General features: G+C 36.3%; 1 protein-coding gene across 1 annotated transcript in view; it reads left to right on the top strand.

The window, feature by feature from the left end:
- The window catches only part of LOC129443187 (glypican-1), a 97,759-nt gene extending 83,815 nt beyond the window's left edge, over window positions 1–13,944 (top strand). The window contains exons 4-9 of the mRNA XM_073857300.1: window positions 4,359–4,524; window positions 6,387–6,517; window positions 6,710–6,826; window positions 8,585–8,715; window positions 9,228–9,403; window positions 11,285–13,944. Coding sequence (XP_073713401.1) covers window positions 4,359–4,524; window positions 6,387–6,517; window positions 6,710–6,826; window positions 8,585–8,715; window positions 9,228–9,403; window positions 11,285–11,493 — 930 coding nt within the window. The 3' untranslated portion in view covers window positions 11,494–13,944. The remainder of the gene's footprint in view (window positions 1–4,358; window positions 4,525–6,386; window positions 6,518–6,709; window positions 6,827–8,584; window positions 8,716–9,227; window positions 9,404–11,284) is intronic.

The following is a 13,944-nucleotide window of genomic DNA, read 5'->3' as shown; positions in this document are numbered from 1 at the left end:
TTCCAATCCGAAATGAGAAAACCTATTTAATATTCCAAAGACATACCCATAGCCGAACCCATAGCATTCACGGTTGGCCTACATCATGACTGTATATCTCTATTGTAGCAACGTTGTTTTTGTTCTGTAAATATGGTGCTTCTGGTTTTTGTGACTTAAATTGTCCAGTCTATTATTCAATAAGTGTGGTCCACGAGCCAATGAATATGTGTTCAGTGTTAAATTGTACAGACTCTTGTTCTCCCTGATCTGATGAATCACAGATGCTTGTGGCTTTGATGAGGTGTAATGTCTTCCTTCAGCTTCTTCTGTCTCTCTCTCTCTCTCTCTCTCTCTCTCTCTCTCTCTCTCTCTTCAGTCTCTTTAGATCGTCCTGTGCATCTTCACACGTCCTCCTCCTCACAATTCACTCCATTTGTTAGTGTCTATCTCTCTCGCTCATCATATTTTCTCATTTTCTTTCCTCATTAGATTGTGTGTGGTTGTGTCATCCTGTACTCCCAGCTCTCGCTGAATGATGCTCTTGCTATGTTTGTAATGTGTGACAAATACAGCTCAAGACAAAATTTCACCTTCTAGGGTGTTTTTGGTGGTCATTACTTGTAAAGAAGAAAGGCTTACGATCTCGCCAAATTATGTTTCAATTCAAATGTAAAATGTCAGGTTTGTGTGAGGATTACAGTGCTAGGTGATGGAAAATACGATATAAAAACAATGAATTTCTATGAGATGCGTGTGCATGAGAAAACATTTCTGAAAGTATTTTTCTGAATTCAGAGACAGTATTTATTAGAGACACACGGATATTAAATGTTTCCACCTATACCAAAAACCGATTACTTACAGTTTGGTGATTATATTAACTTGCATTTACTAATTTTTACAGATTAAATTTTCTGAATGTTATTCATTCATATAATGACCTTTAATATTGAACATTAAACTAGTGATGTTTCTTTACATTTTTCTATACACAAACCTCAATTTATTGGATTTTTCTGTTCTCTTTTGATTGACAGGACATATGGCCCAATACCAATTATAGGACGATATATCGGTACATCTTAAATATTTATATAACAGAAACACTTTGCAGCTACGTTGAAAAGGCTATTTCTATTTCTTTGTTAACAGGAACGTTTTATATGTACAGTAACCGTGAGTGGGACACCTAAGTTTACTTTAATATTTTGCATGTAAATTTTAATCTATCAAAAAATATATATTGTTGGAAAGGTCTAAAATGTAGTTTTTATATTTCAAAACATTTAAGCAGTAATAATAATGCAGTGACAGTAATTTATTAATTTGTGACAAGAGTATGCAGCAAATCGCTGAAACACAGCGGCCATTGGTGGTAAAACCACTAAAAGTGTAACACAAACCTCATTTTTTGCGAAACCTAACATTTATGCATTGTTTTTATTTATTACAATAAATGTAAACTGCTTAACCCCCATTTAAAAAGGCCTGTGCCAGTTAAGGTGTTGTATAACAAATGCATCTGGTTGCAGTTGCATTTTGATGACAAAAATCTTTTCTTTTGAAAATAAAAACACAGATAATAAGTCCAGATAAGTAAATCCAGGAATGTGTATTCGTTTTGTTGATCAGGTTGACTTATAACTATATGACTAAAATATAAAATATAAAATGTATGATACAAACACCTGCTTACAAGTACCATAAAACAGTCGCAAAGTCTCTAAATTGTGTGTCTATGATTACAAATGAACCTCTAATGTTACTTTGGCATCTTTAATGTTTAAACCTTTTTCCATTTAGCTGGAGAGAGGATCCAAAAACCATATACTGACCGTTAGAAATCTGCTCTTTGTTCTTAAATCTTAGGTTTGGCTGAAGACATCAATGCTGCAGCTTTCCAAGAATGTCTTTAAGAAAATCACACAAATATTTGCAAACTGATCTCCATCCAGAACGCAAACGTTTCCAATGAAATGTAGTCCAGACCTGGTTTAATCTCGGGCAGAATACCACAGATTGTTCTTTGTTTCGCAGTCTTGCTGTGGCCGAGTTATAACTGCAGGATAAAGAAGTGCTTACTGTACTCTATGTCAACCTTATTTGGTTCAGCGTGAATTAAAATGTATTTTACAATCAAATGGAAATGTATGCATGCCCTCTGTTGAAAAAGATTTAATTGTAAGCATTTCGTCGTCCAATCGCATTAAAGATTTTCATTGGAGATGCGTCAGAAGCATCACCGGTGCTTCGCACAAGTCATTGCATCTGAGCTGTTGACATTTTCCCAATATGCAGCTTTTGACATTCAGCTTTGTGAAGCTGTCTCAAAGTTTCATTGAATATCAGGAAAAACTGCAGTCAGGAAAGAAAGAAACCATTTACATTTACACAAACCAAATGCCATGCCGGCTCCAGAGTTACACCTAAACAAAAACTGAATTTCAGTGCCAGTGTTGTTTATAAAGTTAAACTGATTTAATTATCCTTAAAAGCAAATCTCAGCTTTCAAGTACTTTCCTATCTGAACCGAACCGAATCGAACCTAACCAGCCCATCAGAAATGAAGCTTTCCAACCAGTTTATTTTTTGATGTGCTTTATTTTTGGCAAACACAAACTCTCTTTTGTGATTAGATATGTGGGAAACTTGTGAATGATGTCAACTGTGCTCATCTCATTGTGGGTTATTTAGCTGCCAATGTGTCTATCTGTGCAGAAAAGCATCATGGGTATTACAATACCATCCAATGATTTACCAGCTCACATTCAGGGGTCACATGGGAAACCTGTAAGAAACAAGCAGAGGAATATTCATGGAAATTCATTTTCACGCGTTTATTGTGTGAGACACTGCAGTTCTCAGGTCTTTATGATTGACTTCTGTGTTGGACCATGGGTGGAGTGAGGTGGTCCTGAATCTTTTCTCGTTTCTAAAATAAATTAATTTAGTATACTACGTCAGTGTTAGCATGTTTGAGATGTCTCTTTATATAAACCAACTTTACTTATCAGCTTTCTTCTAAGATGTTTAAAATAGGTGTGTTCGACTTAGGGATGCATAATGATTAATCGCGATTAATCCACAGCAGAATAAAAGTTTTTGTTTACATCATATATGTGTGTGAACTGTGTATAATAATTATGTATAGATAAATTCACACACTTGCATGTATATATTTAAGAAATGTTTACATCTGTAAATAAAAATTATGTATATATAAATATGCACACATGCATGCATAATTTTAAGAAAAAATATATATTTATATATAGCCAGGTGGATGACATCACAGTAACGCGTGCAATTAGACTACTCAATATGATTTTATGGGACCATGCCCCTAGACCCCCTAAATTTGGGCTAAGCCCCCTATATTTCTAAAGTCTGGGTCTGCTAGTGATCCATGGGTCGTCTCATAACCCGCTGGACCCTCAGGGTTACCAAAATACCCAGAGTTATCCCCAGAGTTAAATTAACACTGCTTTGTGTTTTTATTGGTCCACACTATAGACTGTTAAAAAGTAAAAAGTGTTAAAAGCTACAATCTGTGACTTTATCCTCTCTATCACCATTTCTGTTTGAAACCTTAAATTGCATTTTACATCTTTTTTGTAGAGTTATTTTCTTAACTTAGGTTTAGATGTTGGCTTTGTTTTATTTAAAGGCACCGTTATGGTGATCAATATTTGTTTTAGCTGGGCTCTTGACTTCTGATTTTTAGCTTGTTTTTTTCTGGCTGCTATAACGTTGTGTGTTTGAAACATGTTTGTTGTGGCCAAAAGGCAATTCTATGGTGTGGTTAGAATATAATGTCAAACATCATTATATATATCTTTGCATTATCTTTGCTTATCTTTGCTTACTCACCAAGTATTTTCTGTCAATAATGTGATACTAAAGTATGAGATCTTTTAGGCTGAAGAAAGCCTGTTTCATTTACATTAATGTTTAGTATGTCTACTTAATGGATGTGGGTGCGGGGCGGTTTGTAAAAATAGATACAGTGGTGTGGGACGGGCTTTGGCAGGCCAAATAATTTCATGAAAGCGGGACACTACTGGGTAGGACTGCGCAATATATCATTACAGAACCGACATTGTGAAGTGCGCTTCTGCAAAAGTCACTACTGGTGTATTATCATATCACTTTATAAAATAAGTCTTGTTATAGTTAAATAACATCTTCTTACTCATATTTATTTTGTTTCATTTGACAGTTTTATTAATAAATTGATAGAATAACTCTCTCTTATTTCCTCTCTATTTGTCTCTTTCTCAGAAAAAGAATCTTAACAACGCAATAAAGAAGTAAATAAGTATATTGTATGTCACAACGTATAGCAATGAATATTGTATATTCTCTCCCTCTCTCAGGTTCCTCTGAGCACTGAATGTGTTCGTGCAGTAATGAAGATGACGTACTGTCCTCACTGTAGTGGTGTGGCCTCTGCTAAGCCCTGTTCAAACTACTGTAAGAACGTCATGAAGGGCTGCCTTGCCAATCAAGCAGATCTGGACTCTGAGTGGAGGAACCTGGCAGGTGGGTGTAATGTGATGATACAACCTCATCTGGGTACATTGAGTCACCTTGACAGATGCAGCTTAATACTTATATAAATGAAGGGTTGGTTCCAATAATGCGATAAACGGCGTTTAAAAAATAATAATGAGTTACCGCCAAAATCAATATTGTATCAGGTCAGTATTAAAAAGTAAATTCTTAATATTACGCAAAATCCAATATTACCCTTTTTTCCCAAAACGCAATAAACGCCAGTCCTCCTTCTCTGCAGGATGCAATAAATCTGCTCAACAATGGCGGTGCTTTGAATACACACAGAATCCGAGTTTTCCTCATCTACTTTGTACTTCATGATCAACAAACAAACAAACAAAAACAAATAATACTTTTGATGGCATTGAAAAACCTGTGGTGGTTTTCTGTGGCGGGGATGAAACGTAAGCCATCAACGATAAACGACGTTTTGAATAATTTACGTGAAAGGCACACGGGAGACTGAAAAATGTCGACTTGCTTGTTCTCACACGACAGCGTCAAGCTTCTGTCTTGAACTTTCACACATTAACTTTCCATTATTTTATGCAAAGCCAACGAAAATCGCGCAAGAACAAAACATTTTACAGCTGATCGCTGTCAAAAAAGTTCAGCAACGACGTCCCAAGGGTGACAGCAGCAATGACAGTGTTCTTAAAGTGTTTTGATTAATGCCATTAATGTTTATTTTTTTAATCAGTGTATACCACTAGTCAACAAAATAAATATAACATGGCAAAGATCAATGCATATTTATATAATGATTCAATAGATTTATAGCATTTTGGAAAAAAAATTGGATTTATTGGATTTTGTGAAAAAAATCCATTTGGTCATGGATTTAATGCATTTTGTGGAGAAAATGACCAGTTTTTATAATAAATCTTTGAAAATCTAATAATGGATTGGAATTTTTTATGTTTTTTTAATCTGAAAAACTTTCATTATGTGAAAGTTTTTAACAAAAAATAGTGGTTTTCATCTTGTCACTTTCTTGGTATAGAAAACAAATTTTTACCGAAATTAGTCAAAATGGATTTATTTAACGCAAACAATTTTTGTGATTGTTGCGGGCAAAAATCCCCGGTTTTGTGGCACGTTTTCTTAAAAATGCGATGGAATATGCGGGATATTTATGCAATTTATGCAATGGAATTGCGGGAATTTGCGAAAGCTGCAATGATGTTCACGTCACATAATCATGTCACTTCATAACGTTCCCATGGCAATAGAGGACACGGCTGCGCTTTTGGGAAGTAAATGCAACATTTTTCAACTTTCTGCTAATATATATGTGACTTTTTGCTACGAAAATGCGGAGATTATGAAATCATGCAAGCCCCACATATTTTGTGCGCAAAATATGTATTAATGCGGCGAAAGTGCGTCGTATTTGGAAAAAATGCAGCCCCGCATAAATATGCGGACTTTGGCTGATTATGCAATATATTGCGCGATCGCACAATCGCGTTTTTCTGGAGGGACTGATTTATTGCGTTTTGGAACCAAACTTTTCAAATATACATAATTATAATAACATGTATGAGATTTTGTTTACAAATGATTAAACCACATGCATGTCCATGTTGTTTGAATTCTGAACTTGTTTGAATGTGTCTTGGCTTAAAGCCGGTAGGAAATGTTTCTTAATCGTGAAAGGTTTGCATATCGAATATTCGACCATTTGTGCACATCCCTAGTACGTTCAGCTTGTTATTGCAAATAATTTCCCCTCTTCACGTCACAATCACCCTGTTGGGTTTATTCTACAATACTCTCTGTGTGTTATTGCTGGTAATGTAAAAACCACTAAAAGGACCCGAGGTTTACTGTGTGTGTGTGTGTAGATGCCATGCTGCAGACCGTTGATAAACTGAGCCGACCTTACAGTGTGGACTTAGTGGTTCTGTCTTTACCCAAGCGTATCGCTGAAGCTGTCCTCTATATGCAAGACAACCTCAACACTTTCAACAACAAGGTCAGCCTTTCTTTACTTTCACCTGACTTTAATACAACATTACCTTCAAATAAATCTTAAACTCCTGCTCGGCTACTAATATACAGTAGTAATATGGTAAAATGACTGTATGGACTCTGTATCATAAACTCAGTCCCATGCCATGAGACGTCTGTTCCACTGCAGTCCCTGATGTGACGTTATATCCCTCAGGTGTTTCAGGCGTGTGGTTCACCTTCGCTGAGCTTCAGTCCTGAGGATCAGATCAAGCGAGGTAAAAACACAGCTGATGAGGTCAGCAGCACACCGGGAGCTCAACTGGAGAAACTGGTGAGTGTGTTTGCATGCTGTGAAGTAAAGGTCTTCTCGTGTCCAAAGAAATGTACCCGACCCGAAATGACCCGAATCACTTTTTACCCTAACTCGTCATGCATAAATCTTTTATTTTAAATTAAGACCCAACCCATGAAAATTAGACTCAAGTCTGCCCCGAACCAGTGGCATTTTTTTTTAATCCAACTGGACCCGAATGTAAATGTCACTGAGGTCTGAGCAGTCTACATATTTTCTGTTGTTATCTGACAAAGAAACCAAGGTAACCGCTAAAATGTGCATTCAAAATTGGTTAACAAGTCTAGCTCAATTGAAATTAACCTACAAGTGCTCTTGGCAAACAGAAGAGTGGTCGGAAAAGGACGCAATGCACATACGCAAGATAGTTTGGGTATTCTCGGGTCCATTCTGCAAAAATTTTACACTACACAATGCCACTGTTATTATACCTGACCCATGTTCGATGAACACGTGAAACTTTTAGATCCTAATCCGCTTGGATTAGGGTCGGACCTTGGGTTTTTGGATCTACTGTAAGTGGACCCGTGAAGACCTTTACTGCGGAGATCAAGTCAAATGTATTTGGGTGATTCTCACGAAAACTTGGTTTTAAAGATGTCAAGCATGAAAATGTAAAAATTGCTTAAATTTACTTTTTTTCCCACCAGACATTGAAAAACAAAGTCTGGAGTAAATGGGAACATTAATTTAAAAACTTTTACTTATCATTTAACACTTTTTGTAACATAATAAGTCAGAAAACATCAACACTGACATATTTTCAAAATGACATGACAAACCTGAAAGAACATAATTTGGAGATTCTGCACATGCATGTAAAATCAAAGTATTATGCTTCTATTAATTAAATTAACATTTAATAAGCATCTGTTGCGGTAATGATAATCAAAATGTCGTGTAAGCATTCTGACAAGACAATATTTCAAATTAACTGTAAAAAAATGATCTTACCTGGTAGCCATCTTGAAGTAACTGGCTTGGTCACTCAAAATCAAACTTTATTAAAATTCTGTATGTGTGCTTAAAATCTTCTCAAAAAGTGTTTCGGATGATGAGAACATCAGGCATGGACACATCATTTTCCTAATTTTTCTTCATTATTATTATACATGAATATTCAGTAAATATTTTTTTTGTCATCTAAAGTAGCCTAGCAAAACATCCATTTATTTATTTTTTTCTTAATATTTTTGTGTTAATTTGATTAAATTACAACATAACGCATGTTCAAACACAGCCGGACACATTGCGGTAATGAGAATTTCAGCAGAAAATGAGATAAAATTTACAATTATAAATTCTTATGTTGAAATCATACATTGTGCAAGGTAGAACACAGTATTGTGTTAATTCTGATGCTTTTTAATGTTACTATATTACACATTTTAAAGCTAAAATCATTAGTGCCGTGGTGTTTCAATGGTTTCGTGAGAATCACCCACTTAAAGAATACAGACGTGAGATGATAAAAGTTTTGATTAAGTTTGGATTTCAAGTTGGTTTCAAGAGAGATAAAGCCTCATCCAAGTAAGAAAAAGTAACGCAAAAGTAACTTAAAAGTAACCCAAATATTACTTTCCATGAAAAGTAACCTTGTAACACAATTATTTACTTTTTTTAGGGGAGTAACTTAATATTGTAATGCATTACTTTTAACTTTCGCCAACACTGTGTATTTCAGATGTTAATTTTTCAACAGATTGAATATTGATGTTGTTCTCTGATCTCTTTCAGTTATCTGATGTGTCGAGGATGTTAAGAGACGTGATGCAGTACTGGATTCTTTTGCCGAGTAAACTCTGTGTGGATCGTGAATCTGGACCCAGTGAAGTGGACAGATGTTGGAACGGCATTGATGTCAATAGGTGAGGACACTTTAAGGTGCCGGTGAACAGTAAGTCGCGATCGACTTTGCTTCCGTATCGTGACGTATTTCCAAGTGAAACGAAAAATCCCACATGAAAAATAGGGGGTGTTTGTGTATTCTACTGTAAATTGATTGGATATGGAAAAGTAGGCTTTTCATCTAGAAAGGGAACTCGTAGCAGACTGACAGTTGGAGGGGGCGGGGTTAACTGATGCTCCACCTACATCATCAGGCAAGGATCGCCATAAAGAGGGTGGATGTATATTTCAGAAATTAAAATAAAATTTCTTATTTTTCAAATAATGACCCAGACAGATACATTTTTCCTAATAAACATTGCAATTTTGCATTAAAAAATAAGAATTATTTTTCACAACCTCAGCTTTGAGCAACACATTTATACTCTTTAATAAGACTATTTGACAGTACATTTTGACTGAAGGGTCACCTGATCTGTATACTCTCCACTGATCCTTAACTGCCCAGCTTTGAATATATGTGTTGTCGCAGGTATTTGCCCGACGTGATGGGAGACGGGTTGGCTAATCAGATCAATAATCCTGAGGTGGAGATCGACATCACCAAACCAGACATGGCAGTACGCAAACAGATCATGCAACTGAAGATTATGGTCAACCGACTGAAGTATGCCATCAATGGGAACGATGTGGACTTTCAGGACACCAGTAAGTAAAGATTTCAGTCTCCTGATGTGGATTGTAGAAATGTTAAGTAGGGCTGTCATGATTATGGAATTTGGCTGGTTAATTGCCTAATAAATTGTGATGATTATGACGATTAATTGTCTGTTTTATTGCTTTGACATTAAATTAAATCTTTTGTAATCATTTAATGAATATATCTTTTAAAAACTGAAAATTCTTCATAAGAAATAAACAGAATAAATTGTCTGAAAAATAACTGAAAATAAAAATGCAATCAAAATAAACTGACTATACCAGAACAGACCTTAAATAGTAGCCAATCCTACTAAGCTTATATTACTACTGGACCACATGTCTGTAGTGGCTGCAAAAAAAATAAAATCCTTACAGATCCTTAAGAAAAGCATGCTTCAATTCCCTAAATTTGGAATTGCTGTTTTAGAAATGTATGTTTTACCTGGAAATTCATACTGCGTATTAAACTTTTGCAGCAGATCTTTAAATGCTGTTTTTCCACTGTATTGAATGGCTTTGCAATGTATCGCGTTACATTGTCAGTTAAGGAGCGTCATCTGATACTGTCTCGTTTATACCGGCGCTGCAGCTCCCCCTTGTGTTTTTTAGAGAGAAATGCAATCATTGCGGTGATCTAAAATCACTGCAATGACGTCAAACAATCGTGATGAGACGATTATTTAATCATTGTGACAGCCCTAATGTTGAGGAAGATTATCAATGCAATGTTTTATTTTCCAGAGATGTCTCTTTCGTAGCTCAAAAGACAACCGTTTGATGGTTTCATCTAGTCAAAACCTCGTCTCAGATGTTTGTCCCAAAAACATCATTTATTATAGAAAATTTATTATAAGTCCAAAGTGCCTCTGTTTGGGTGAGAGCAAAAACTTGCTGTTTTTGTGTGTGTACCTTAAAATGCACATGAGCTACAGCTCCTATCCCTTACTAACAGAGACAGTGATTTTTTTTAAATAGATCTGATTCCTGTGAAAACAGTATCTCACAACTCGCTGAGGGCAGAAACTATGTTAATGCAGGACTATCAGTCATTGACCGTGGGCAGGGCTTAATCAGTGTGACATCACATTGATGAGAGAATCAATACGGCATGTCTAATGAGACTGTTTGGTGGGATTTAAAAATGTAGATATTTTTAAATGTAGGGTGGTTGTGTTAACACGCTGCCAACACACATTTATGTCCAAACATCTTGTAAAATTGAATTTTGCATAATAGATGCCCATTAAGAGAATTATCTGAGAAACAGAAGACTTTATTTGATTTCAGTTCATTTGGGTCCATAAACAATAACTGAGGTCTCATTTAAGACTCACGGCACTTGCATTTATGCATTTTGCAGATGCTTTAATTCAAAGCGACACACAGTGCATACAATCTCTACATTTTTATATCTGTATAGAAGATTGGGGTACATAGTATTGCAAAAAAATGACTTTCTTAGTATTTTTGTCTTGTTTTCAGTGCAAATATCTAAAAATTCTTAAATTAAGAGGCAATTTCTTGATTAACAAAAATGACCTAGGAAAATATGTCTAGTTTTTAGACAAAAAATATACAATTTAAATGAATGTGTCTAAAACAAAAAAAAAAATGGAGTAAGAACAAAGTTAAAGATTTTTTTGGCAGATTTTTTTGCTTTTTTTATGCACACATTCCCTTAAATGTTATGTTTTTGCTTGAGAGTTGCTATTTCAGGAGAGAGCATTGCTTGTTCAATACAGTAATAAATGGTTATCCTGTATTGTCTGTAAAAGCTTCATTATTTCAAACACATACTGTCAGACTTGAAAATTATTTGTAGTTCATGTAAATGATTAGCTTACCTTTTTTGACATCACTTTCTTTGCCTCGTGTTCTCATTTGTAGGTGATGACATCAGCGGTTCAGGAAGTGGAATGTGTGCCGAGAACCAGTGTTCCCAGGTTCCACAACTCACGGTCCCAAACACGGACAAACCCAAAGTCTACGCCTATCCATCAGAGAACAAGAAGGTGGTGAATGGCAGAAGCAGCCAGAATCTTCCTTGCGTCAGCCTTTATCTTCTCTCACTGGTCACAATCCTGCTTAGGCGATAATTGACAGGCAAATCCACCAATTAGGACTCTCTATAGGACTGGGTTGGATTGTGGAGGGGTGGGTTTAGTTACATTGCCAAAACAAAAATGCAACGGAAACTGGCCAATGCATCACTTTTTTGTTGTCTTGAATACGAACACCACAGAATGTTCTTAGATCTGTCTACGTTTTTGTCTTTTATTTGATATATGGCACCCCTAGAGCTGGTCTTCTGCTTGCCTTTGTGTCTTTTCTGTGATGGGAAGGTGCGAATGTCCGTTTTCAACTGATTATCCGACCCCAACAAAACAAGTCATTGATGGTGTTACATTATATTTATTTATTAATTAAGACCCTGGCGTTTATATAACAAATGTTGGTTTTAGCGAAGACCCTTTCGGCGTGAGAACGTCTTTTAATGATTTTCTGAATGGGTCCCAGAACACAAAGCACATCTGAAAGAGTCTTTTACTTTCTCAGCTTTCTTTTAATAATGAAAACAACCTCTGCAAGGCCTTGTTTGGTTTATTGCATAGTATTTTCTTTGCACACTTGTTTCCAGGGCTGTCCTAAAGTAAACACAACATGTATGTATTCTGGATGTAAATAAACATACTAACACAATCACATTTTCAAGCATATCTTTAAAGGCCGACAGTACTCGAGCAATATTTGGTACTTACCGTAACAAAAGTACACCAGCATGTGTTGAAGGATAGGATGAGAGGTGTAATTTAATCACCATACACCGTCATGTGTTTTATGTACGAGTGTGTACTGTGCACTAGAGGTCTTCACGGGTCCACTTAGATACGAAAACCCAAGGTCCGACCGGAGACCCAAGCGGGTTTGGGTCTTAAAGTTTCATGTGTGCCTCGGACAAGGGCCAGGTATTGCATTAGCGGCATCGGGTCTTGTGTAATTTAAAATGAATGTGGTTTTGCCGAACGGACCCGAGAAGACCCAAACTGTCTCGCATATGTGCATCGAGCCCTTTATCAACACCTCCTTTGTTTGCCAAAAGCCCCTGCGACATCATGTGACTGGCGGTAGGTTAATTTTCGTTGAGCCAGACCTGTCAATCAATTTTGAATATACATTTTAGCGGTTACCTTTGTGTCGGATAACAAATGAAAAAAAAAATAGCAGCTGGCCAAATTGGTTGCAAGGGTTTTTTTTCGGTCTTACTGGTGCGTGCGGAGCTGCAGACTGCACACATGTCACTGCCATTTACATTCGGGTACAGTCAGGATAAAAATATATGACGCTGGTTCGGGTCGGACTCGGGTCTAATTTTTTCATCATTTCGGATTGAGTGCATTTCTTTGGACCTGAGAAGACCCCTAATGTCCAAGTCGAACGAAAGCTAATAATAGGAATATACTGAACATGTGTATTTAATACATGCTATGTTCATGTCAAGTAAGTGTGTGTTTTAAATACACACACGGCACTTTTGCGAGTGGAAAATGTTTATTGTACGCACACATATTGTTAGAACAGCATTGTAACATTGCGGTAACATTTTACAAAAGTCTGGCAGTATTACCCAATACAGATGTTTAAGAATAGAAACTTACTGTATGCAAGCACACAATGAATGAAATTTGTGTTTGACCGAGCTTTAAAGGGGCGGTCTCACTACACTTTTCGTTCCACTGACTTTCATTCATATGCATGCAAATGCTTCAGACCGGAAATGAAGATATTTTGCATATTGCTGCATACCAAAGTTCATGTACGGCCATATTTGCTGCAATGTCCAAAAAATATTTGCATGCTCAAAGTCTAGTTTGACCGCCCCATAAGACGGGCATCAGTGAGATCCTTTCCTCTTTCAATGAAATCTCTCCATGTTTATAGAAGTTACAGGAAGTGATGTAACCCATAGGATGTACAGTAATGATGTCATTTACAGATGGAGTGTGCATCTGACCGGGTCATACAGATCATCACGTCACAACGATCTCCTAAAACACATACACGCACATTTTTGTAATGCTGCACCTTGCATGACGCACACAGCCTCTCTTTAATAGATCGGTATCGTCCACCTATGATCAGAGAAATATCCTGCAGGCAATTTATGGATTGTTTGAATGATTTGATAAAACTATTTACAGAGTGATCCGACCTAAAATGATTTTTTACTTTTAGCACGTTTGTTTGCAGATGAGTGACAGTTCCCAAAGTAAGGAAAACAGTCCCACGTTTAGGTGTAATGCCTTATAGTGATGAATATGTCTGATATTTTCAAATCGTCTGATATGGATACAATAGAAACAATGCATTCTGATATATACTGTACTTCATTATTTTTGTTTGTTTGTTTTTAAATGAACAATGATGGGGAGTTTGTGTTCAAGGTTTTTTATGAGGCTGAAGAAAATGATTTGTCCATGTTGTTGTATGTTCTATGAAAAGATTAAGAAACCCTTGTGTCGATTATAAACATCAAACGATTTTAAAAA

Source organism: Misgurnus anguillicaudatus, chromosome 2, assembly GCF_027580225.2.
Source record: "Misgurnus anguillicaudatus chromosome 2, ASM2758022v2, whole genome shotgun sequence".
NCBI classification, from domain to species: Eukaryota; Metazoa; Chordata; class Actinopteri; order Cypriniformes; family Cobitidae; genus Misgurnus; species Misgurnus anguillicaudatus.
The sequence above is the reverse complement of the archived record's forward strand: the minus strand, read 5'-3'. Positions and strand labels throughout refer to the sequence as shown.